Source organism: Martes martes (genome assembly GCF_963455335.1).
Source record: "Martes martes genome assembly, chromosome: 11".
Lineage (NCBI taxonomy): Eukaryota > Metazoa > Chordata > Mammalia > Carnivora > Mustelidae > Martes > Martes martes.
In genome coordinates, this window is record NC_137899.1 from 56,815,461 (window position 1) to 56,839,222 (window position 23,762).

The 23,762-nt window shown below is 38.7% G+C and overlaps 1 protein-coding gene across 1 annotated transcript; it reads left to right on the forward strand.

Moving 5' to 3' along the window:
* The first annotated feature begins 294 nt into the window (after window positions 1-294).
* On the forward strand, window positions 295-23,325 carry FAM221A (family with sequence similarity 221 member A). Its single transcript, XM_080818978.1, has 7 exons — window positions 295-411; window positions 2,853-3,026; window positions 6,419-6,609; window positions 8,985-9,191; window positions 13,804-13,905; window positions 18,754-18,836; window positions 22,801-23,325. Exons 1-7 carry the CDS (start codon window positions 347-349, stop codon window positions 22,867-22,869), a joined length of 891 nt encoding a protein of 296 aa, XP_080675104.1. The 5' UTR covers window positions 295-346; the 3' UTR covers window positions 22,870-23,325.
* The last annotated feature ends 437 nt before the right edge of the window (window positions 23,326-23,762 follow it).

Consider the following 23,762-nt stretch of genomic DNA (forward strand, 5'->3'; position numbering starts at 1 on the left):
ATAAGCCCTGTTCTGTGCATCCATGATATGCAAGCCATTGCACTCCCTTGTCACTTACTACCTTACAAGGAGACCTACGAGACCCGGGGAAGGCAAGAGCCACCGGGTCTGTGCCTGCGGTAAGCGGCAACCCGAGCGGTGTAGGCTGCCCTACGAGACGGAAGCTTTCTCCCGCCCGGAGCAGGCGGCCCTGTGGAAGCGCGCCCTGCGCCTCCGCCGCCGTTCCCGGGCCGGCCAATCGGGAGGCGGACGGGAGGGGGCGCGGCCGGCGGGGGCGGGGCCGGTTTCGCTCCTCGGAGGTTGGTTCGTCAGCGCGCGGGGTTGGCTCCTTTCGCCTCCCGCAGCCATGGAGCGGCTGACCTTGCCTTCCGGCGGCGCTGCGGCGGTGGACGAGTACCTGGAGTACCGGAGGTGAGGCTGCGGCTCGGCGGGGCCAGGAGAACCCAGGCTGGCCGCGTGCCCCTCGCCGGAGGAGCGCGGGGGGCGCGGACAGGCGCCCGGCGCCCGCCCCCTGGGGCTCCCGGAATCCCGGAATCTGTTGTCCCGCTGCTAGGGGGAGGTTTAGTTATCTGGATTTAAGTTTCGTCTTTTTGTAGTTAAATATTGTAATGACATGTAGTTCTAATAAGTCTCTTCCGAGGCTGTTTAAGAGGTCTCCCGCTTCGACTCCTTCCAAGGCGGATTATTAACTCTTAGATTTATGCAGAGGTCCAACTGTTTTTTCTAAATGGCCATCGAAGGGTTCACATCGAGTACTCGGGCCTTACAAGAAATAGCAGACGTCGTTTGCATGTTAGTTTAGTAATAGGGTATGTCGTGAACTTCCAGACGCGTTCCCAACCCCGAGGTGCTGGTTTTAGGAGAAAGACTGGTGTAGTTTCGACGGTTCTGGAGAAACTCCTCTTACGGAAATGGAAACGGAGCTGCCGCTTTGGCTCGAGGACGCCACTCCCTGCCCTGGGTCCTAACAAAGCCTGATGCACCTGCGGAGTCGTGCAATTTTTCCCGGTCTCCCAAGAAAGGTTTTTGGCAGTTGGGAGACTGGGTGAATGGGAATTCCTGGAGAGGTTATAGGAGGGGGATGTGGGGGATGAGGTTGCCAGGGGTGATGGGGTCCGGGAGGAGGTGTGGGGGCGATTGTTGGGGGTGGTGGTGCAGGGTGGGGGCCCGGGAGAACTTGTGTATGTATGGGGGAAGTGAGGCAATCACTGCTCCGCCTGGGAAATCCCAGCGGCCTGGAAAACCTGAGCGAGAGGGGCTGCTCTGCTTAAAGGTGGTCGCCCCAAATCACCCAGGGTTGTTAGTGCAAACAGATTGCTTGACTGACCTTCACTCCTTCTGACTGTCTCGGTCGTATAGTTTTGGGTAACAGCTAGAGATGTTTGGTAATTCTGAGCCAAGTAAGAGTGGGGAACTTGATGGGTCAGGCCTCATTCCCTGGTCAGGTGGGTCCCGGTAGGGCCATTGAGACCTGTACCCAGGACACTTATCACCCAGCGCTCACTGAGGGCTGGGCCGGCTTCTTCAGCCTCCAAGTCTCCAGGGCTTTGTGTTGACTGATAACGTAGATATTTAGATGTTTAGATACGTGGATTGTGGGTCTCTGCTATGGTCTCTTGCCTGGTCCAGAAAATGTTAAGACCTGGTGGAAAGTTATTTTTGCAACTTGTTAGAAATGCACATGCTCAGGCCCACTCCACACCCTAAATTAATCTGAATCTGCATTTGAACTAGGTCCCCTGGGGATTCTGTAACTACTGTAAAGTTTGAGCTGTGCTGGTTTAGTAGTCAAGTATAAATGATCTCCATCTTTAAAGACCTGTGTTGATCTTTTTTTCCAGTACCTATTGATATATTACATGGTACCTATTATAATGTGAAATGATACAGAACTTTGCTCAGAATAAAATGCCCTTTGGGTTTGTTTGTTTGTTTGTTTTTTGGTTGGGGTTTTGGTTTTGCCTTTTTTTTTTTTTTACTATTGTGTATCTAAATTATTTAAGTAAGGAAGAAGATTGTGATGGTTTCATAGCTTCTGAATTGGTTTTATTTATCTGTCCCAGCTAAAAGCTTGAAAGTATGGGAAAAAGTACGGATTGCACAAAAAATTAAGTAGCATTCTACAAACAACATCTTTCATGGCTTTTAAGGGGTGATATTTTCAAGGAGAAATTTCTTTAATTTTGAACAAATTCTTTTACTTGTGCTTCCTTTTCCTCCAGGGATGCCAACTTTTAATTTCTTAAGGAATGAAGAAATAGTGGTGGCTTAATTGTTCCATAAAACTTTGAAGTTAAAGTTTTGGAATTAAAGGATGATTACTCAATATATATATGGGTTTGAGCTTGTGCAGATCCAAAGGTATTTGTGGGTTTAAACTCCTGGCCAGGGTCTGGGTTCACATTACCCATGTTGTCTTCTGCACTGATGTTTTTTGTACTGTTGTTTTTCGGGGGGGTACTATTTTTAAGTAGGAAAATATTTGAATTTTTAGCAGTTTAGATTCTAGCTTTTAATGAAAAGAATGAGCATGTTTGCTTCAGAATCTAAGGAGAAACTGAGATTGAATTTGCGGTAATTGTCCAGTGGTAAACCCGGATCAGTAAAGTCGGATGTCATGAGTTCACTGACTTTTTTTTTTTTTTTTTTTTTAATTTGGAATCCTCTTTCACATGGGAAACAAAAGCTTTATTCCTATTGGGAAATTTTGTATTAACATAAACCCAAGGTAAAAAAAAATCAAATCTGAAGCAGCATTTCCTTTGACTATACAAGTATAGTTTAATTTTGGAGTGTAGTATTTTTGACCTGGAAAATAAATATTCAAGGCTTAAGAGAAGTTTTTGTTGTAGAATTGTCGGTGAGGACGATGGAGGGAAACTTTTTACTCCTGAAGAATATGAAGAATATAAAAAAAGAGTATTACCTATGCGCTTACAGAACAGATTATTTGTGAGCTGGCGGTCACCAACTGGAATGGATTGTAAGCTTGTGGGTCCAGAGACACTGTGTTTTTGTACACATAGGTAAGATATTGCTAAGTTTTCTGGTGATTAGAAAATGTAAAATTGTAGCAGAGCATATCTTCCTTCTATAAATAACATTACTGTGTGATAATTGAGAAATATTTAAAAGAAGGCTTTTATATAATACCCTAGAAATTATCTAAAGTGGTTTTATTTATTTATTTATTTTTGCTATAATTAAAAATTTCTCTTCTATCCTATTAGAACTCATTATGGAGTCCATCACCCTAAGCATCCCTTCTCTTGCATTTGGTAAAAAAGATTGGTGCCCTGCAGCTTTGCCAAGGGTCTACTTCTCCCACGACTGGATAAGTTAGTAAAGGATGGGTCATCAGAATGCAAAATTGCTTTAAGAGTTGCTTGAGTGGACCCACACTGAACAGGTTACCAACCTACAAATAGAAGCATTTCTCCTTCAATTTCCTAATTTCCCTTTGTGCTTTAAGAAACGTGTTGTGTTGATACCTTTCTTTAAGCAAACAAAAATACAAGCACACAGCTTTTTATTACAAATGGTCCTTTTCCGAGTAAGGCATATGGAGGAACGAAAAGGAAGGAGGCTCCAGCCACTGATTTTTATTGCCTATACTAGAGGGTTGTATTTGTTTGTGTTTGTTGTGTTCTACTTTACATTTTAGTGCTGTCACAGGTCACAGCTATAAAGCTCAAAAGGACAAAGCTGCTTCTTGGAAAAATCATTGGACCTATTATGTATTTTCAGGTAACAACTTTTTAGTTTTCTGTTCCAAACAGAGCATGCAAGGAGAACCACCCTGTTCTCATAGTTCCTGGGGCTCTTTCAGGAGAGACTCTGTGTAGTCGCTGTTTACATAGAGACTTGCCATCTGCCAAAGGTTGTTAAGTCGTTGCTAGGAGGAGTAATGTTGTATATAGATTGACTTGAAATTTATTTAGCAACCCCAACTAAAAACAGGAGGAATGGAGAATGAGGGTTATGTTGGTATCTTTCAGAGTTCAAGAGTAGTTTGGTTAATTCGTGTTGGTTTTATCATTTATTCTTGTACAAATTTAGTGTCAGTCTCATATATGTAAAATTACGAACCATGGAATTAACCCTCAAAATGAACCCACCCTAGCTTCCAGGGAAAAGGTCTTCAGTACTACTCAGTGAGATCTCTGTCTAAACTGTTATTTTTTCCCTATTATAAACATTATAATTATTATTAAGGTAAATGAAGAACATATAGCAAAAAAGAAAACTCACCATCCAAAGCCAACTGCTATCAATACATTTTATTATTCGTGTTTTTTTCTTTACATAGTTCATTTCATTGTAAATGATGTGTGCATATAAATATTGGACAAGTTTTTAATGACAGTCACAGAATGTTTCCACATTGTTATGTAGTAATCACAAATAAGATTTTTTTTTTAAGATTTTATTTATTTGAGAGAGAGAGAGAGAGAGAGAGAGAGATTGAGATAGTGAGAGAGAATACAAGCTGAGAGGAGTGGGAGAAGCAGGCTCCCTGCTGGGCAGGGAGTCTGACGCAAGGGCTCCAACGTAGGACTCTGGGATCATGACCTGAGCCAAAGGCAGACACTCAACCGACTGAGCCACCCACATGCCCCCACAAATAAGATTTTTTTTTTTTAAAGATTTTATTTATTTATTTGACAGACAGAGATGACAAGCAGGCAGAAAGGCAGGCAGAGAGAGAGGGGGGAAGCAGGCTCCCCGCTGAGCAGGGAGCCCAATGTGGGGTTTGATCCCAGGACCCTGGGATCATGACCCAAGCCGAAGGCAGAGGCTTTAACCCACTGAGCCACCCAGGCGCCCCCACAAATAAGATTTTTAATATCTGCTCAATATTCTAGCTAGTCCAGCGGTGTTCATTGTGTGTTCCTTAGAGCTATGAGGGAGTTTCAGAGGTACCACATGGAAGGGCAGGTTAGAGGAAGGACAGACTCTAATTTTGGCTCTTTCCCTTGCTTTAACCAATTCTGCTTTTATCTATTTTATATATTATGGTTCTGTAAGAGATTTTATTTGCAGGAAGGGTTTCACTGCTAAAAATTTTAAAAACTGTTGTCTATTGATTTACTTACTCATTCCCTTATTAATATGTTGTGTATGTGTGTGTATGTATATTGCTATTGTAAGTACTGTTGCTGATACCATCTTTATGCACACAACTCTTTCTGTACACAGAAATATTTTCCTGAGGTGTATTTTTGAAAAATGAACTCTGGGTTAAGGGATTTTTTTTTTTTTTTTTACCATTTAATGATTTTATTTTTATTTATTTTTATTGACATAGAATTGATATGCAATGTTAGTTTCAGGTGTGTAATAGTGATTTGATAATTATATACATTAGAAAATGCTATATGTGAAATTATATAAGCCATGGGAAGTATGGATGGATCTTTTTAAGTTTCTTGAAACATTAAATGAGAAAGTTTCTTCTATAACACTCTTGATAGCATTGTGAATTATGTATAGTTTAAAAAAATATTGGTTCTCTTTGCTAAGTGAAAAATGGTATCTCATTGCTATTTTAACTTGTACTACCTAGATTAATATTAAGAATAATAAATTCAATATTATTTTATTGAGTATCACCTGAAGAGCAGGAAGTGAGTGGCCTGTTTAAGAAAATTACAGTGTTTTAACAAAGAGCTTTGGCTTTTAAAAATGTTGACAATTTATTTTGAAGTTAAAAGTTAAAAATGGGGGATGCCTGGGTGGCTCAGTGGGTTAAGCCTCTGCCTTCAGCTCAGGTCATGATCCCAGAGCCCTGGGATCGAGCCCCACATCGGGATCTCTGCTCAGCGGGGAGCCTGCTTCCTCCTCGCTCTCTCTCTGTGTGCTACCCTGCCTACTTGTGATCCCTCTCTCTGTGTCAAATAAATAAATAAAATATTTTAAAAAAAGAGTTAAAAAAGGAATTATATTAAATGGAAAATTCCATAAAAATGGAATTATATTAAAATAAATCACATTCATATATGTTTTTTGAACTCACTTCAGTTTTGTAGCAAACCTATGAAAATAAATTTAAATAATGTACTTCAATAGAAAGAATTTTTATAAAGAACTTCTTCCACACTTATAGGTTGTGGTTCCATATTAAAGACTCTTTAGTGATATCTTAAGGGAATTATATTTCTTTGTATATTGCTGTGAAAAATTTTCTTAAATAACTAAAGATAAAAATCCAAAGGAGTGAAGGTTTTTTCTGACCAAAGCAATTTGTGGCGGAGCTGACAGAAATACTGTAAGGGAGTTTATTTTTGCCTTACTAACAAGAACAACAAATAAAAATAAAAAATTTAGAATAATTTTATATTTAACAGGAGAGATTGTAATTTCCAGCAATCCCTGCATTGTTTTTATTTCTTTCCTTTCATTTGATTTTTTTTTGTAGGTATAAGCAACATAAAACTGACTTTGAAACGATTCCACAGCAACGCCCCATCAGTCTCCCTTGCCAAGTGAGCGGCTGCGGGTGCAGGGCGTACCATTACGTCCCTCTGAACGGCACACAGCCCATTCGCTGCAGGTGCAAGCACTTTGCGGATCAACACAGCGCTGCGCCAGGCTTTCTATGCAATGCCTGTGAGTTACATTGTTAGAAACACACCAACAGAATGTTTGTCTTTCTTTATTGAATATTTAATGCGTCTTTGTGCCAGTTTTATTTAGTGCCTAGTCAATATTAAACAACTCAGAAAAGTTTGATGGACAACTACTCTAAAATGTTATTTTTGTGGAAAAACTGAGTTGTTTTGCAATCATAAGCCCTAATCTCATGGAATTCAAATAGGTTAAATGACAGTACTAGATTTTAAAAATACTTAGATGTGATCTGATTTACATTTTAGTTAGTTAGTTATTTATTTTTAAATAGGCTCCACACCCAAGAGGGGGCTTGAATTCACGATCTTGAGATTTAGAGTTGTGTGCTCTCCTGACTGAGCTAACCAGGTGCCCCAGATTTAAATTTTTGAATGGGAATTTTATCAACTAAATTCTGTTAAGAGGTTTTTAGAAAGGATATGATAAGTTGAAAAAAAACTTTGTAATTTGCTGGCAGATTATTATGTTATTGCCTAAAATATAGGCTGATGAGAAAAGCAAAAGGTAACATAACAATTTTAACACTTTATATGTGATAGCATCCTTACCTCAATACCTGTACCCAAATCCTAGCCCTTTCACTTGATTGTCCTTTTAAAACCCCCTTGGCATAGGTAGGACATTATTTCAGTATTTTCTTCAGTAGATAGTTATTCTAATTTTCTTAGTAGTTAGAATTGAAATATGTTATAAAAGACTTTTAATGACGGGGCAGGATCAAATGTATTTTCACTGGCTAAGTATGGAAGTAGTTGGATAAAATTCATTATGCACTTTGGTTCCCATACACATTTTTTAGAAGTGTGAGTGCGTAAAATTTTGTTAATGGTGTATTCTGGCCTCCACTACTGTATGGGTTTTTTTTTTTTTTTTTAAATATATATAACACTTTCTCTTTTTTTAAGATTTTGTTCATTTATTTGTCAGCGAGAGAGAGAGATTGAGAGATTGAGCTTGCAGAAGCAGGCAGAGTGGCAGGCAGAGGCAGAGAGAGAAGCAGGCTCTCTGCCAGCAAGGAGCCCGACGCGGGACTCCATCCCAGGAACCTGTGATCATGACTTGAGCTGAAGGCAGCAGCTTAACTGACTGAGCCACCCAGGCGTCCCTATATAACACTTTCATTAAGATATAATTCACATACCATATAACTCATCCATATCAAGGGTACAGTTCAGTGTAATATACTCATAGAATTTAATATACTCATAGAATTGTGCAGCCATCACCACAGTCAATTTTAGAACATTCTCATTGCCCCCAAAAGAAACTGCATATCCTTTAGTAGTCATTCCTTATTCCTTCCTCTCCCCCACCCCTAGGCAACCAAGAATTACTTCCTGACTCTATGGACTTGCCTATTCTAGACATTTCATATGAATGGAAGCATAGAATATGTAGCCTTTTGTAACTGGCTTCTTTCACTTAGCATAATGTTTGTATGAGTCATTCAAGGTGTGGCAGGTATCAGTACTTCTATGCTCTCTATTGTTAAATTATTCCATTGTGTCCTTTCTATGTCATAGGTTGGCTTTCCTATAAAGCTTTTATGGGGCATTCATCCACAAGGAGGCCTCCACATTACCTCTTCACCTGCTCCTTCCACTGGGCTATCCACACCTGCTTTTTTTTTTTTAAAGATTTTATTTATTTATTTGACAGAGATCACAAGTAGGCAGAGGAGGCAGGCTGAGAGAGGGGGGAGCAGTCTCCCTGCTGAGCAGAGAGCCCGATGCGGGGCTTGATCCCAGAACCCTGGAATCGTGACCTGAGCCGAAGGCAGAAGCTTTAACCCACTGAGCCACCCAGGCGCCCCTCCACACCTGCTTTTAACTTCATATTTGAGGAGAGGGCCTACATTTCCTGGCTTTCCAGTGTTAGCCCAACTTCTTTTAGTCTGAGTTGGTTTTTCCAGTACTTTTTTTCCTGCTATATACCTTACCTTACCTTACTCACTTCAGCATCTTTTTTTTTTTTTAAATTTTTTTTTAAGATTTTATTTATTTGACAGACAGATCACAAGCAGGCAGAGAGGCAGGCAGAGAGAGAGGAGAAAGCAGGCTCTCCACAGAGCAGAGAGCCCGACTCGGGGCCCAATCCCAGGACCCTGGGATCACGACCTGAGCCGAAGGCAGAGGCTTTAACCCACTGAGCCACCAAGGCGCCCCCTCACTTCAGCATCTTACAGAATAGTGGCTGGAAGGGAGTTCGGGAGCTGGAGGTAGAGTTTTAGAGGCCTGAGGATAGCATATGAGGGATTCAGATTCAGGTGATTGTGGCCAAGCTGAGCATTTTTAGGGAAGACAACTTAGTACCTAAATTTAAAGACCTTTGACTCCCTTCACGTCTTGATTCAGGTTCCAAGTGTTCGGGATTCCATAGTTGCTTCACTTGTGCTTGTGGTCAGCCTGCATATGCTCATGACACAGTCGTGGAAACTAAGCAAGAAAGACTGGCTCAGGGAAAGCCAGTGGGACAGGATGTCCCTTATGCAGCAATGGGAGGCTTAACAGGCTTCAGCTCACTGGCAGAAGGCTACATGCGATTAGATGACAGTGGGATTGGTAAGTGTCGATCAATGAAATGTGAGCTTGTCATATTTTTTTTATGTGTGCTGATGAGACTGAAGACCTATATTTGTTCCACAGTTGATGTGCTTTAGTTTTTTCCAGAAACCATTCTCTCGTTTGATTTTTATTTTTTAATAAAGGTTTTATTGCTACTATACACTATATGGTCATTATAGAAACCACAAGAAAAAAGATCACTCCTACTCCAATACTTGTATCCAAATCCTAACCCACAACCCTGTTGTTTGTAATAGCTGAGTATTTCTTTTTATTTGATATGATACACTTTACGTGTTGCTCTATTGTATGCAATTTTTTTGCCATTATAGCCATCTCATTTTTGAAACAGGCTCAAGTCTGTGTGTGCATATGCTGATGTATGTGTATACATGTTATCATATTTATAATAATGTATGCACACACTGCTTGCATACATGAAAGTTTTAAGTAATATAGGGAAAAGTTGAGTTGGATATATCTTGAACTATTGAAGGTAGCTGGATTCTTCTTTTTTTTAATTTTTCTGAAGTTGAATAGGATTGGGAGAAGAATAAGGTTCCTATCGACTTTAAATACTTCTGTGTGTATGGATTTTTTTTTCTTGTATTCAATTTTTTTCAGTACAAAAATTACATAAACGTAAATGAATATTTTCTTGTAAAAGATTCAAACAAGGGAAATGAAGTATTGTAAGGCCCCCTTGGATACCTGTCTTTACCCCAGATTCTTCCCCAGAGGGTAACTTGCTGTCACTGATAATGGATAATTTGATTGACACTTTGTTTTTCTTTTTAGCATATATTTTTATCATTTTTAACTCGGAAAAAATCTGAAGGCCTGTCATATCAGAACATGCAAATCTATTCAATTCTTTTAAGCCCCCACATAATATTACACGCTGTCAATTTATCAGGTTTTCTAAGCTATTTTGTCAATTTTTCTAAACCTTGTTCATGGCATTTAGATTGTTTCCATTTTTTTTTTCTCTTTCCAACTAGTCCTGCCAAAAACATCCTTGAACTTTCTTGCTTGTGTGCTACATAAATCTGACTCTAAGGTAGATACAGAGAAGCAAAATTGTTGGGTTGAAGTGTGTGAAATTTTGTTAAGACATTCTATTAAATTGCCTTCCAAAAATGCTCTACTTGTTTATACTTCCTCTAGATTGTTTAGCTTCCCTATTTCTCATATTTATGCTGGTCACTGATATTGCAGACCCAATGTTTTGTCAGTCTGACCTGTGAAAATGTTATTGTTTCAGTCTGATTTCCCTGGTTTAATAACCAGTGAGAGGAGAGTCTTGTATTTATTGGCTGTTTAGCTTTCTGTGGCTCGTGTGTTATATACTTTGCTCATTTTTTTTATTTTTATCTTTTCTCATTTATATATAGTCATATAATCTGTGTACTAATCTTTTGTACTAATCTATATAATCTTTTGTACTAATACTTTTATAGTAATCTACATAATCTGTGTACTAGTCTTTTGTCATTTAATATTTTGTAGATATCTTCTTCCAATCTTTTGTCTTGTTTTTTATTTTTTATCCAGGTTTTAAATTTTGGAGGCAATTATATGATTATGTTCACCTTCATACACTTTAATACTTAATTCTTTTTTTGTTTTTATGTTTAGCTTTTTCATGTATTTGGAATATTTTTTTGTGAAAATGTAAGGTATGTATAATTTCAGTTTTTGTCCAAATTGATGGCAAGTTATCCAAACACCATTCTTTCCCAAATAATTTGAAACTTTACCTTTCTCATATTTTGTCATACTATTTTGTGGCATTGGCCTTTTTGTCTATTTTGTGTTAATATTACTAATTTTTAGTTATTATTCTTTGTAGTAAGTTTTGATATTTGGTTTAATAAATGCCTCCTATTTGTATTTTTTTTTCCTCTCAAGATTCCTTTGGTATATTTGTATTTTTTCTTCTCTGTAATTTTACAATTAGCTTGTTAGATTCCATAAATAAATCATTTTTCAATTTTCATGGGTGCATGATTGTATTAAGCTCATGGAACAGTTACAGAAAAGCCAGTTCCCAAAGGCAAAATGTTGATGATGATTGTAGCTTTGTACTTCCACAAGTCTTTTCCAGCCTCTTTATATCTATTAATGCATTTAATCCTCACAATAACTGCGTTAAGTGCTATTATTACTCTTATTTTACAGACAAGGAAACTCAGCACAGAGAAGTACAACATCTTGTTCTTTGTTATTCTGCTAATAAGTGGTAGGGCTGGGTTCAAACCAGAAATTGTTCAAGGCTAATTGCTTCTTCTTGCTTGTTGTCTATTTCTGGGTAACTACCAACCATGCCATTTTCAGTGCTATAACTTTATAATAAATTAATATTTATGACTTCATTTCATTACTTCAGAATTTTCCTGACTTATTCTCACTCTAATTTTTTTCAGAACTTTGGCATTATTTTTTGACAACATTCTATTATTACAAAACATTCTATTTTTACAAAAACATTCTATTATTTAGTTCATATCATGTTGAATGTATAGATTAATGTAGGAAAAATTAATATTTTCTTTATTTTTTTTAAAGATTTTATTTATTTATTTGACAGACAGAGATCACAGATAGGCAGAGGCAGCCAGAGAGAGAGGAAGGGAAGCAGGCTCCCTGCTGAGCAGAGAGCCCGATGCGGGGCTCGATCCCAGAGTCCTGGGGATCATCACCTGAGCCGAAGGCAGAGGCTTTAGCCCACTGAGCCACCCAGGTGCCCCATATTTTATTTTTTTAATAAAACATTTTACATATTTGACAGAGAGCACACAAGTAGGCAGAGTAGCAGGCAGAGGGAGAGGAAGAAGCAGGCTCTCCACCGAGCAGGGAGCCCGATGTGGGGCTTAATCCCAGGACCCTGGGATCACGACCCAAGCCCAAGGCACCTGCTTAATTGATTGAGCCACCCAGGTGCCCCAAGAATTAATATTTAAAATGTTGAATCTCTGCATTTGTTTTCTGTGTAGCTGAGTGGAATTCTGAAGTTATCTTCATGAAAGTCCTCAATCTGTTTCTTAATTTTCTTAATTTTATTTGTGGGTATTTAATTTTTTTATAGCTATCATGTGTAGGGTTTTTTCCTTCCTTTATATTTTCTAGCTGATTATTATTTGTTTATTGAAAAGCAAATATTTTATATTGCTTTTGTTACCGGTCCTTTATTACTTAATGTTAGAGTTTAAATGTTTGGTCAGTGTTGTACATCGTGGTATTTTTGCCTTTTCCAATGTTTTCTGGGTCTTACTCTTAACTAATTACAATGTCTTGTACTTGCAGAACCGTGCTAAGTAATAGTGGGAATAGCTGGCATCTTGCCTTCTTATGCCTTCTAGTATTTTATCACTTAGGCATATTATAAAGAGAGATAATCTCCTGCTTTTGGCCCTTGAGGGAAGGTGTGGTGAGGAAAGGTGAGAGTGAGGAGAGGAAACAAGATGTCTTTGCCTTGATTTCAGATGTAGGGAGCCTGGGGCAGAGGGACATCAGCTCTATTAGCCATGTAGAGTCCTGGCCAGACATGACAACTTGCTGATTTGGTTCCTTTGTGATGCAGAAGGAGTCCATAATGCCCAGCTCCTAGTGTGTGTTTAGAAGGCAGCTGAGGCAGTTGAGACATTCGTCATAGCAAGGGGATCCCAAGCAGAGCTAGAGGGTGGGTGCTCTGAGCTCTGGGGGTTTCAGTAGAGGAAGTGGCAGGCATCGAGGGGTTTATACTTCTAGTGAGAGCAAGTGTGAGGTCCCACCAAGCTGCGAGACTAAATCACCACTTACCAGCCTTGAGCATTTGAGATCAGTAGTGCATGCAGCAAGCAGAGGACAGCACAGGGGCCTCAGTGGACCTGAGCTCCTTCTCTTATATTTCCTCCAACCCCAAGAGAGAGGAGCTGGGGAAGGAGCGGGTAGGAAACTGAAAGAACGAGTAATTGTCCCACACTGTTCAGCTTATAAGAAAGGACTCATTTAAAAAACCAAATAGGATTAAGAGTTTATTTCCTTCCCTCTATCCACTGTGTGGGAAGAGAGATAGATATAGGAGAGGTGGTGGTTTGTGAAGAATATAGAGCACTTAAAAATTTTCTCTACAGCTTCCTTCTTTTTGGTCCAAAAGTCAATGTACTTAGCAGTTGGTCTTTGTAATTCTGTGGTGTGGGGTTGTGAATGTTTCCTCATTTCATTGAATTTTTCTTTATTGTTCATACTTTGTTTTGAGATGGTTTCCCAGTGAGGAACAGAGTAAAAATGCACTTATTCTGTCCTCTTCAACTATAGGTTCTTTGTCATGAACATCTTACTTTTGATAATATTTTTGTGACTGTATTAAGGTTTAGTACCACTTTGTTATAGTTACATTCATGCATAACTTCTTTTTTCTGTGGAAAAGATCTCTGAGAAGTACAAACATACTTGTACCTAATTCCCTTTACTTTATATGGCAGATAAAAATCTAAATAAAAATTTTTTATAGAAAGATTTTTTTCTAATTAATCTGCTGAGGTTCTAATTTATTTTGCATTGAAATAACTTTTGTATCCTGAAAAATGGAGATTTAATTTTCATTCTTCATATATTTTGTTCTTAGGTGCACCTTCGATTGAATTTTTAGACTCTCCAGTTACAGCCATGGACCACCCATTTCTAAAAGCATTTCAAGCATCATCTAGTTCTTCTCCACTGACAGATGGTAATGAAATTAAACTGACAAATATTTTTGGGGGTAGTAAAAAAGAATGTAGATTGATTCATTTTCTAGATCTTTTTTCCTCAGTATTACCACAATTTGGTTATCATTTTATTTTTAAATTGGCCTTGTACTGAGAAGCAAGGAACTTCTTTTTTTTTTGAAAATTGCTAAATCTAAGAACTATGAAGATTCTAATAATACAATAATTTGAACTTTTAAAACCTTACACGTTATTGCTTTGATATCTGAATAAGAGACTCCTTTAGTGGCTCTCCCAAGCAGGATCTAATCCAGTGATAAGTATAGGTTAGAAAGGTTTGTCGTTTATAAATTATACATATAAATTATACATGTGCCTTATACATATATATTAATTTTATTCAGTTTTAAGCACTAGTATTCTATTTCCTTTATTAAGACAAGAAAAAGACATTGAAGAGGAATCTTTATGATGTACTAGGTATTTAATATTTACAAATATTTTTAAATGAGAATTTTCTTTTTATTTGTATTTTCATGCAGCCTTTTCATGTACCCTGACTTTCTCCACAAGGGAATTTTGGGCTGCTTACACACACAACACCCAACAAAGTAATGTGAAAATATAGATAGAAGAAACCAAAACCAAGAAAAAGGACACAGTTGTGTCAGCTTTCAAGGTTGATGTAATTGCTGCTGATGTGATTAAGCTTCGGTTTTGACAAGTGTAATGGTAGTGAAGGCACAGAGGAAGGTGTGACCAGTTAAATACTTTGCCTTATTAGAAAGATACTCATCTATTATTATGGATTCCTCAGTGCTCATGAAAGTTATACTAGTGCTGGATTTTAAAGATGTCTGTATAGTGTGACACTCAATGATGTGGTCACCCATGGTCCTTCAGAACTGTTTTTCAGAAGACAGAGGTACACAAGTCTGCCTGTGGTCCTGAGAAACCAGTTACCCAGGCCTTCTTGGTACGGGAGCAGGGACGGAGACGGTTCCCCATCCCAAGGCTCAGCCTGTAGATCTTTCAAGATGGTGGTGATGAAGTTGCCAGGCTGGCAGGGCTTCTTCCTCTTAGTTCCGTCCGGCCAGACATTTGCTCTGTCTTGTCACTGTCCTGGCGCTGGGCTATTTCGTGTGGGTTGTTTTGTGGCCTCAAAGTATTCCTTGTCAGAGCCTTGGGCCTCTTGGTTTTTTCACTCAGGACTTTGTGGACCATCATCACACTCTCTTACGTGTGGCCACTGGCTTGCTTGGCTGATTCATGTGGAAGAGTCCTTGTTAGCCATGGTTTTGTGTAAGTCTAAAGGCATCATGGCTGGATGGCTCAAGTACTCTGGTTCCTACAAACTTTCCTCTTTGGGATAGCATCTCTCTCCATCTTGATTGCTTATGGACCCAAATGCCAAAAACACACTCAAAGAAGATATCCAAAAACTTTCTCTGCACTTTTGACATTCAACTTCACTGTTTTGGGGGTGTGGGAGGGGAATGCTGGGGAATGCTGAGTTTACTTGATCTTTCTACTTTCCGGAAATTGAAGACCCTCTAGTTATTCGATATTCTTTCATATGCTCTGGTTGAGCTTGACCAGAAAACAGGAAAGGATTTAAGCTTCCCAGTTCTGCAGACTCACCTATTTGGCTGAGGGCTTCCAGCTACCTTCTTGAGGTCCTTGGCAGTGTTGGTGCTCTTTCTATCGTCTGGTTTAAGCTATGTACTTAAACTGCTTGTTGGTATAACTTTGCTCCCACCTTCTGACTAAGACACCATACCCTTACCACCCCATCTTAGCTCTCCTTTCCCTCAATTTTTCCCACCTGTCTGAACCAAGACAGAGTTAACACTTCCACCATACATCACTTCCACACACACCAGGCACCTGTGAGGCAGGATCTTATCTCTCAAACTTCCCTTTCTCACACCACCAAGAAAGATAAGGAAGATAACAAGTGCCTGGAATGGGCCAGGCTGGGCAGTAACTTAGAGGCACAGAGGACGCGCTGAGTACCAAGAGGAGAGGATGGAGGAATGCCGTCCCTGATGGGGCCGGCCAGAAGCCATCCTTCCCTCCACGCGGCCCGAAGACAGCACTCTGTGGTGTGCAGGGGTTTGATGGCCACTGCTAGATGGCTCCTTCCGGTCAGGATCTCATCTTAGACAGCTTGATCGTTTTCCGGCACCCGTCCCTTTGCCTTGCACACAGGCGTGCTATCAGTGTTTTCTGATCCATGGAGGAAACTCTGAATTAACTTTCCTCTTGTTCAGTATCATTCCAGTTGTTATCTGAAAACTGCGGACCCCACTCAGTGTATTCTCTTCTCAGAAAAGCACAGGACTGCCCTTGACTGGTGGTGCCCCCTTTCTGTGGGTCCCCCTGGTAAGAAACCTGTATCTTTTCCACACTTGCCTATTTTTAGTCATTTTCTCCAGACTCTGTAACATCTCCCTCCAGCTCCGGCTTACTCAAACACAGACATTCCTGAGCTAGAAGTTCTCACTGGAAGCTAGTTACTACCTCTCCCACTCAGCTGCTTAGACCTTTTTACTGCTGACTGGTGAGGGTAGGAGGGTCACTGACTCTGTCCCCTGACCTTGGCAGAATGTCACCTAGGAGTTCCTTTCCTGGAGGACCACCTGCCTGTTGTCTGGGAACTAGACCTTATTTTCCTTCTATGATGCAGTAGGGCATGTTCTTACTTTTAAGAAATGATTTATGAGAGACAGCCCCCTCCCCTACAAAAGAAGCCCCAAATAAGAGTACAATCCTGAAAGATTATGGACTATGAATTGTTTCTGATGGAGATCACTTTCTACAACTAAATCTTGGTTTTCCTGTTTCTCTTGTGATGAAGGGATTACCTTTTGGTAAGGAAAAAGATTTTAGAGATTTTTAGTTAGATGGAAATCCAACCCAGATTTTTAAAAAGCGTGGTTCCCTCAAAAGAGAAATAGTAATACAATAATATTAACAGTTACAGCAACAATATGGCAGATTATTGAATGAAATGAATTAACTTGAATAAATGAAGTGACTTGTCTTCTTAAAAAAAACTCTTTTTCAGCAAATGCAGCATGTGGTTGCTCATTTCTGATAGACACTTTGATGAAAGTGGTAAAATACTATTTTACCAGGTAAATGGCAATATACCATTAAACTGCAACTCACTGAGAGTGATTCTACAAGCAGCTTAGCTCAGATGGTCAAACATGATTTAGGGAAAGACCCAGAGTTTTGAGATGAATGTGTAGATAGCACATATTCTAAGCACTTTTTCCTTCTTTTTCTCAAGTCTTTTGTTAGATGATTGACAGAGTGTGGTTATACACTATGGTGATTGTCTGGAGTTATGTGATTTTGTGTTGCTGGTTGAGGGTAAATTTATATGCTTTAAAAACTACCACGTGTGTTCAGGTTGATACTGTGTTTGGAAATGAGGGGACCCTACCAACACATTCACCTGAAAAGGGAGGTGAACTTTTCCATGGAGCTGGGCTCTTAGTGCACCTACAAAGAAAACTTGGTTTTCTTTCCCGAAGCAATTTTAAATTCCTTTCACAACTCAAACTAGTGCTTGTTTAGTTTAAAAAAGTGAATACCGGGATGCCTGGGTAGCTCAGTTGGTTGGGCTGCTGCCTTCGGCTCAGGTCATGATCCCGGGGTCCTGGGATCGAGTGCCGCATCGGGCTCCTTGCTCGGCAGGGAGCCTGCTTCTCTCGCTGCCTCTGCCTGCCTCTCTGCCTGCTTGTGTGTACTCTCTCTCTCTCTCTCTGGCAAATGAATAAAATATTTAAAAAAAAATCTTTAAAAAAAATAAAAAATAAAAAAGTGACTACCATGGAAAATGGCTAAAATTATTTTAGTTTTGAAAAATTTCAAAGCAGGTAGTATCTTGGTTGCTTGTACAGACTGCCACAGTCCAGTCAGGTGCTATACCAATACCATTGACTGAGTAGCTTATGTACAACTGAAATTTATTTCTCACAGCTCTGGAGACTGGAAGTCCAAGATCAGGGTGCCAGCATGGTTGTGTTCTGGTGAAGGCCCTCTTCCTGATCCACGGCTGGCCCTTCTCATTATGTCCTCCACGGCTGGCCCTTCTCATTATGTCCTCATACAGTGGAACAATTGAGGGATTCTGTGTGGTCTCTTTTGTAAGAGCACTAATCCCATTCATGAGGACTCCACCCTCCTGAGCACCTCTCAAAGACCCCACCTCCTAACACCATCACATGGGGCACTGGGATTTCAACATATGCTATGCTGAGGATTTCAACAAACACAAACATTCAGACCTCGGCTTAAATCTTCTGTAATTACTTTTGTGCATTATCTGTTATGGTGTTATATGAATTTCTAGTTTTGCTATAAAATTTAAAATGTAAGTCGAACAAAGCTAAGTGTGCTCTTGTGTGAAATAGCTGTATGTTGGTATTTAGTATGAACTAGTTGCTCGTAAGGAGAATGTTTGCCAATGAAAATTACTTCGTCTTGCAATGCTCTGCTTTCTAAAGAGTTAGGTAGGACACCTGGGTGGCTCAGTTGATTAAGTGTCGGACTCTTGATTTTGGCTCAGGTCATGATCCTAGGGTCTTGGGATCAAGGCCTGTGTCAGGCTCCGTGCTCAGTGGGGAGTCTACTTGAGATTCTCTCTCTCCCTGTCCATTTGCCCCTCTGCCCCCTAAAAATAAAGGAATTAGGTAGTAGGATCAATTACCATTTAGACCATTCTGGTTTGAAAAATAAAAAAAAAAATCACTGGTAAGAGGAAAGTTTTCTTTCTGCATTTTTCTTTTTTTAAAAGCTCAGCAGAATTTATAATTCCATAAATATATTACTTAGAATTATTTTGTCCTTATTAGTAGGTACAAGTAGTCAAGTTTCTTCCTTAAAGAGACCTGAAGAGGATGATACGGCTTTCTTTGAAAGACGATACCAAGAAAGGGTAAGTTTGTTTATATTAAGCATTTAATTTGTGACAAAAACACAGTAGAATCATATATTGATTGTAGATCATCATTAAAAATAATTTATAAAGCCTTTACTTACAGCTTGTGTTAGACCTTGAGACTTACTTAGAATGATTCAGAGAGAAATAGGATGAGTGAATAATATATATAATGTAATAGTTAATTTCTGAAGGTCATAAAGATTGTCTAAATAGATAAAACTGTCAATAATAAACATCAGCTATCAGTAGATTTGTAAATTATATGTACTTCGAATTCTTTTTTTAAAAGATTTACTTATCTATTTTAGAGAGAGAGAGAGAGACAGCACGCGTGCGCATGTGCATGGTTGGGAGGAGGAGCAGAGAGAGAGGGAGAGAATCTCAAGCAGAGGCCCTGCTGAGTGAGGAGCCTAATGTGGAGCTCAATCTCACAACCTCGAGATCATGACCTGAGCCGAAATCAAGAGTTAGACACTCAACTGACTGAGCCACCCAAGTGCCCCTATATCTTGAATTCTTAATATGTAATATTTCTTCTCAGTGCATTCAAGGTATATCTAGACTTGAGTTAAAATTACCCATTAGCCTTAAGAAACTGAACACTAGATATAAATGTATTTAAGCAATTCCCAGGGCTCAATAACTATAGTGTTGATGTGTTCCCATCTTTCAGTAGTGATAATTTGCCTCAGTCCTCTACCACACTATAAACTCCTAGGGAAAAAACAGTACTTTATTCTTCTTTATATTTTCCCCAGAACTAACTACAGTGCCTTGTACATAATAAATATTTATGGAATAATAAATATTTATGGAAATATTTATGGAATAATAAATATTTATGGAAAATTGAAAAAGGAAACATACTAATTGATATTCACTTTCATACATGTCATATTGTTAGACATTTGATGTGTTTCATGGTGGTCATATTTGAGAGATTTGTTTTTGTTTGTTACCAGATGAAAGTATATTGGTTTGGTGAGGTATGGGGGATGAGGTTTGATGAGGTATACCAGCCACATGGTAACATTCTCCAAAATGCTTTCTTAGGATTATTTTATAGTTTCTCTGTGGGTGTTTATTAACTCTCCAACCAGGTAATAAGTGCCATGGAAGTAAAGACACTCTTGTCACTTTTTGTTGTAGCTTGTTGAGTAACAGAAGGTATGGAGAAAGAAGACCGTTAAATAAATTCACCTCCTAAGAGGAAAGGGAGTAGAGGACAGAGACAGCAGCTTGGTTTTTCTGATGAAGAATTTTGAAATAGAGGGGGAGAGTCCTGGATATGATTTAAGGCAGAGCTAGAAATAGAACTTTTTGCAGTGATGAAAATGTTCTTTCCCTGTGTTGCAGCTGTTCATCATGTGTGGCTAGATAAGTCTGATTTTAAATAAAGTAGAACTTAAAATTATTTTCCTCAGTCACAGCAGCCACATTTCAGATACTTAGCAGACCACATGTGGCTAGTGGCTACCTTACTGGAGAGCTCTCATCTAAGAGAAAGAAGTATTAGTACGATCTCAGGGAGGGAGATGAAATGGCCAGAGCGAGGAAAAAGAAGGCGCTTTTCACAGCATCATTAAGGCTAGACTTTTAATCACATCACTCTCCATTTCTGGAATATACGAGTTCACAGCTGAATTTTAGTTTTCCCTTCAGAGGCTTATGAGGGACAGGGTTCCAGAACTCCTTCCTTCCCTCCTCCAGGAGCCTGGGTCTTGCTGACTGCCTTGAAAACATGCCGGTGGTATTTGCTTGTGGGAAGACAATGGCGGGAGTGATTGTTTTAGAGGATATATGTGGCCAATCCAGACTGCTTATTATAAATAGACTGAGAATTTATGGATTTACCAGATGTCATTTATAATTCTCCGTCTTGTGTGATTTATGAATTTACAAGGCTCAGCTTATAAACTTCCCAGCCTGTGTGATTAATGGCATATAAAAACTAAGAAGCTCAACAACTTCCTAAACAACTTCCTCTGAGCTGACATGTACTATACATGTTGTTAGTACTTGAATTGTACTCCAAAAACTAAGATATGCACTGTTGAGGGAAAAGGGATGATTAGGAAGCTGAATCTGGTAGGTCACAAACCCTTTAGAAAGCAGTATGATGTCTGTATCTGGTTTTGCTTGTATTGTGGTGCAATGGTAACATTTAGTGTGGAGAAGACTCTACCGTAAGTGTGAGTTGGCTCTGACAATTGAAGCCTTTGTGGTAATGCAGTTTACTAATTACTTTTAGGTATTATTGAAGAGTTGCTTCATTTCTTCTTTTATATATTAGGTCAAGTTATTTTCTTCCATTGTGGATGACCCTTGGTCTCTTATCTCTAAGAAAGGAGAATTTTATTAAGGAAACACTTGTCAAACATGAACTAGGTGCAGGGTGCTATTGCTGTGAGTGCCAGGAAACTGAAGAAGAAACAAAGGAGGAGGAGGTATCTTTGCTTGTCAGACCCTAGATTAGATGGATGTATTTGCTAAGTATTATTTCAAGTGAGGAAGCCCTGCTTTGGCTTTGTTTGGTTGTTTAGCATCTTGTCTCTTCTTTGATCTTACTATAAATCTAACACTTGGCCCTAAATGAGAGAGGAAAAGGGACTAGCATTTGTTGATTCCTTATTAAATACCTGGATTTTATACATATGATCTCATTTATACTTTTAGAACAACCTTGAGAAGTACCTATTATTGTGACTTTTTTTTTTTTTAACAAATGAGAAAACTGTTGGTTGAAAAACTCACCTCAAATAGTTAATAAATGCTAGAGTTAAGATTCACATGCTCTTCTCTGTGACCCCAAAGCCTATAATCTTTACCTTAGTATAGGGTATTCCTTTGGGGGTCCTTCAGATGACTTGTTGACTAATACAGTGTATGAGAGTGATATGAATGTATAGTTTTTGAATGAGGTTCCAACCAACTCAGAGAGGAGAGAGAAGGGAAAAATGGGGATGAGATAGAGGTAAAATATATAAATTTTATTATTGGGAAGTTATTATTTACAATTTGATGAGATCGGATAGACTGGTGTTACTAGATTCCTTCTGGTTTCTTGATATTATTCCTATCACCTTAGAAGATAGGAGGCCCTCCACCTACCATGCCCCATACTTTCTGTCCCTTTCTCTTACAGGGATAAGGCAATGCGTGCTGCCTCAGGGAATTATAAGAGGCAAGTGGGCTTTGTGTTCTCTGGGGTCTTTTTTCCCATAGAAAGGATTTAAATGTTTCTAAAGGTCAGAATGCCACTATTTAGGATCTATAAACTGCTTCTTTGCTTCAGTTACACTGGAGGGTAACCTTCAGAGAAGTAACTGTGGAAATGTGAAAACCAGAATTTCAGGAAACTATCCTTAAAGCAGCCTATGTTCCAGAGATAATCCAGCTGCATTAAGTGTGTTAATGTGCATAGACAGGATGTAAGGTTAGGTATTTAAGCTTTTATAAAACAATTTTTTTTTAGTGGCAGTTAAAATTAACTTATTAATTTTCTCCAAAGCAATATTCATTATATGTTATTTTTATTAAAATGCTTCTGCAAAGTTGAAATCATACCATATTTTAAAAATGCAATTGGGGGGGCACCTGGGTGGCTCAGTGGGTTAAAGCCTCTGCCTTCGGCTCAGGTCATGATCTCTCGGTCCTGGGATCGATTTCTGCATCAGGCTCTCTGCTCAGCAGGCAGCCTGTTCCCTTCTCTCTCTCTCTCTGCCTACTTGTGATCTCTCTCTCTGTCAAATAAATAAAAAAAATCTTTAAAAGAAAAATGCAGTTGGGTCTCTTCAACTATTAGATTTTGCTTTAGAATTTAGCAGCTTAATCACTGCTAAATAACTATGAAATGACTGTGATAAATGAGACATGAATCTAAATAAAGTGTGTACAACCTTTTTTTCTTTAGAATGTTTTACAGATTATTTTATCAACAAATATTCTAACTTTACAGATAAAAATGGAAAAGGTTGCTAAGCAGAAAGGAAAAGCACCATTGCCATCAATTACAAAACCATCATGAAGACTATTGGGAAAATTAAAACCATCATCCAAATAGGTCTTGTTTGTGTTTGTTTAAATACATCAATACAGTTTATTTGCTCTCAAATTATTTACTTCTTTTACTATGTAAAAATGTCATTTTGGTTGTTTCCTTAATTTATTTAAACAAGTGAAAATTCTTTATATTACTTTTATCAAAATTCATGATTTACTGTTTTGTATATACTTTTTATCTCTCCTAACAAGTGAGATTGTTTTCATATTAGTCAAAACCTGAAAATACAGTAACTGTTTTTAGTCTGTCATAATTTAACTTTTTGAGGTTATTTAAAAAATTAAGTATGTTATTTTGGGTTTTGCATAAATATGTAAGGAACACTATTTAAAAATAGTAAGTTAAAATCCCGATTTTTTTATTTTTCAAACTTTGTAATCTTGATTTATGTTTTTAAATTAAAAAATGTATTTAAAAATTATATAATCATTTTCTAGTGGTGTCTACTGATTTGTAAGTAGTTTTGTTGATTATGCATTGTATGTAACTGTATTGAACTTCTTGTGTGCCACCTCAAATCCTCTTGCCCGCACCTCTTACTCCTGGACTGCTGTGAAACACTTCCAGGCAGGCTTCTGACAGCTTCTCATGGAAGCCATTTGATGGCATTTCATCTTGAAAACATTTCATGATTCCCTTGCTTTTTTCTCCAGGGATCCTCTGACAGTGTGGCTTGGGATTGCGTACTGGAGCCCCTCTGCCATCATAGATATGTGAAAGATATGGAGGAGTTAATGATCTTGGGGCCACCCTTGACTTATGGATAAATGCTCTCTCTTCCATCAGCTGGGAGAATTCTGAGATGCCTTTCATAAGCTTCCTCAGAAAATCCTGTGGGATTGAGTACCAGTCACCTC

Excerpts from the sequence above, each read along its gene's own strand:
- FAM221A (XM_080818978.1), top strand. The coding sequence starts at position 347 with ATGGAGCGGCTGACCTTGCCTTCCGGCGGCGCTGCGGCGGTGGACGAG. Across the intron at positions 412-2,852 it reads GAGTACCTGGAGTACCGGAG|AATTGTCGGTGAGGACGATG; the intron begins GTGAGGCTGCGG and ends TTTTTGTTGTAG. Across the intron at positions 18,837-22,800 it reads AAAGACGATACCAAGAAAGG|ATAAAAATGGAAAAGGTTGC; the intron begins GTAAGTTTGTTT and ends CTAACTTTACAG.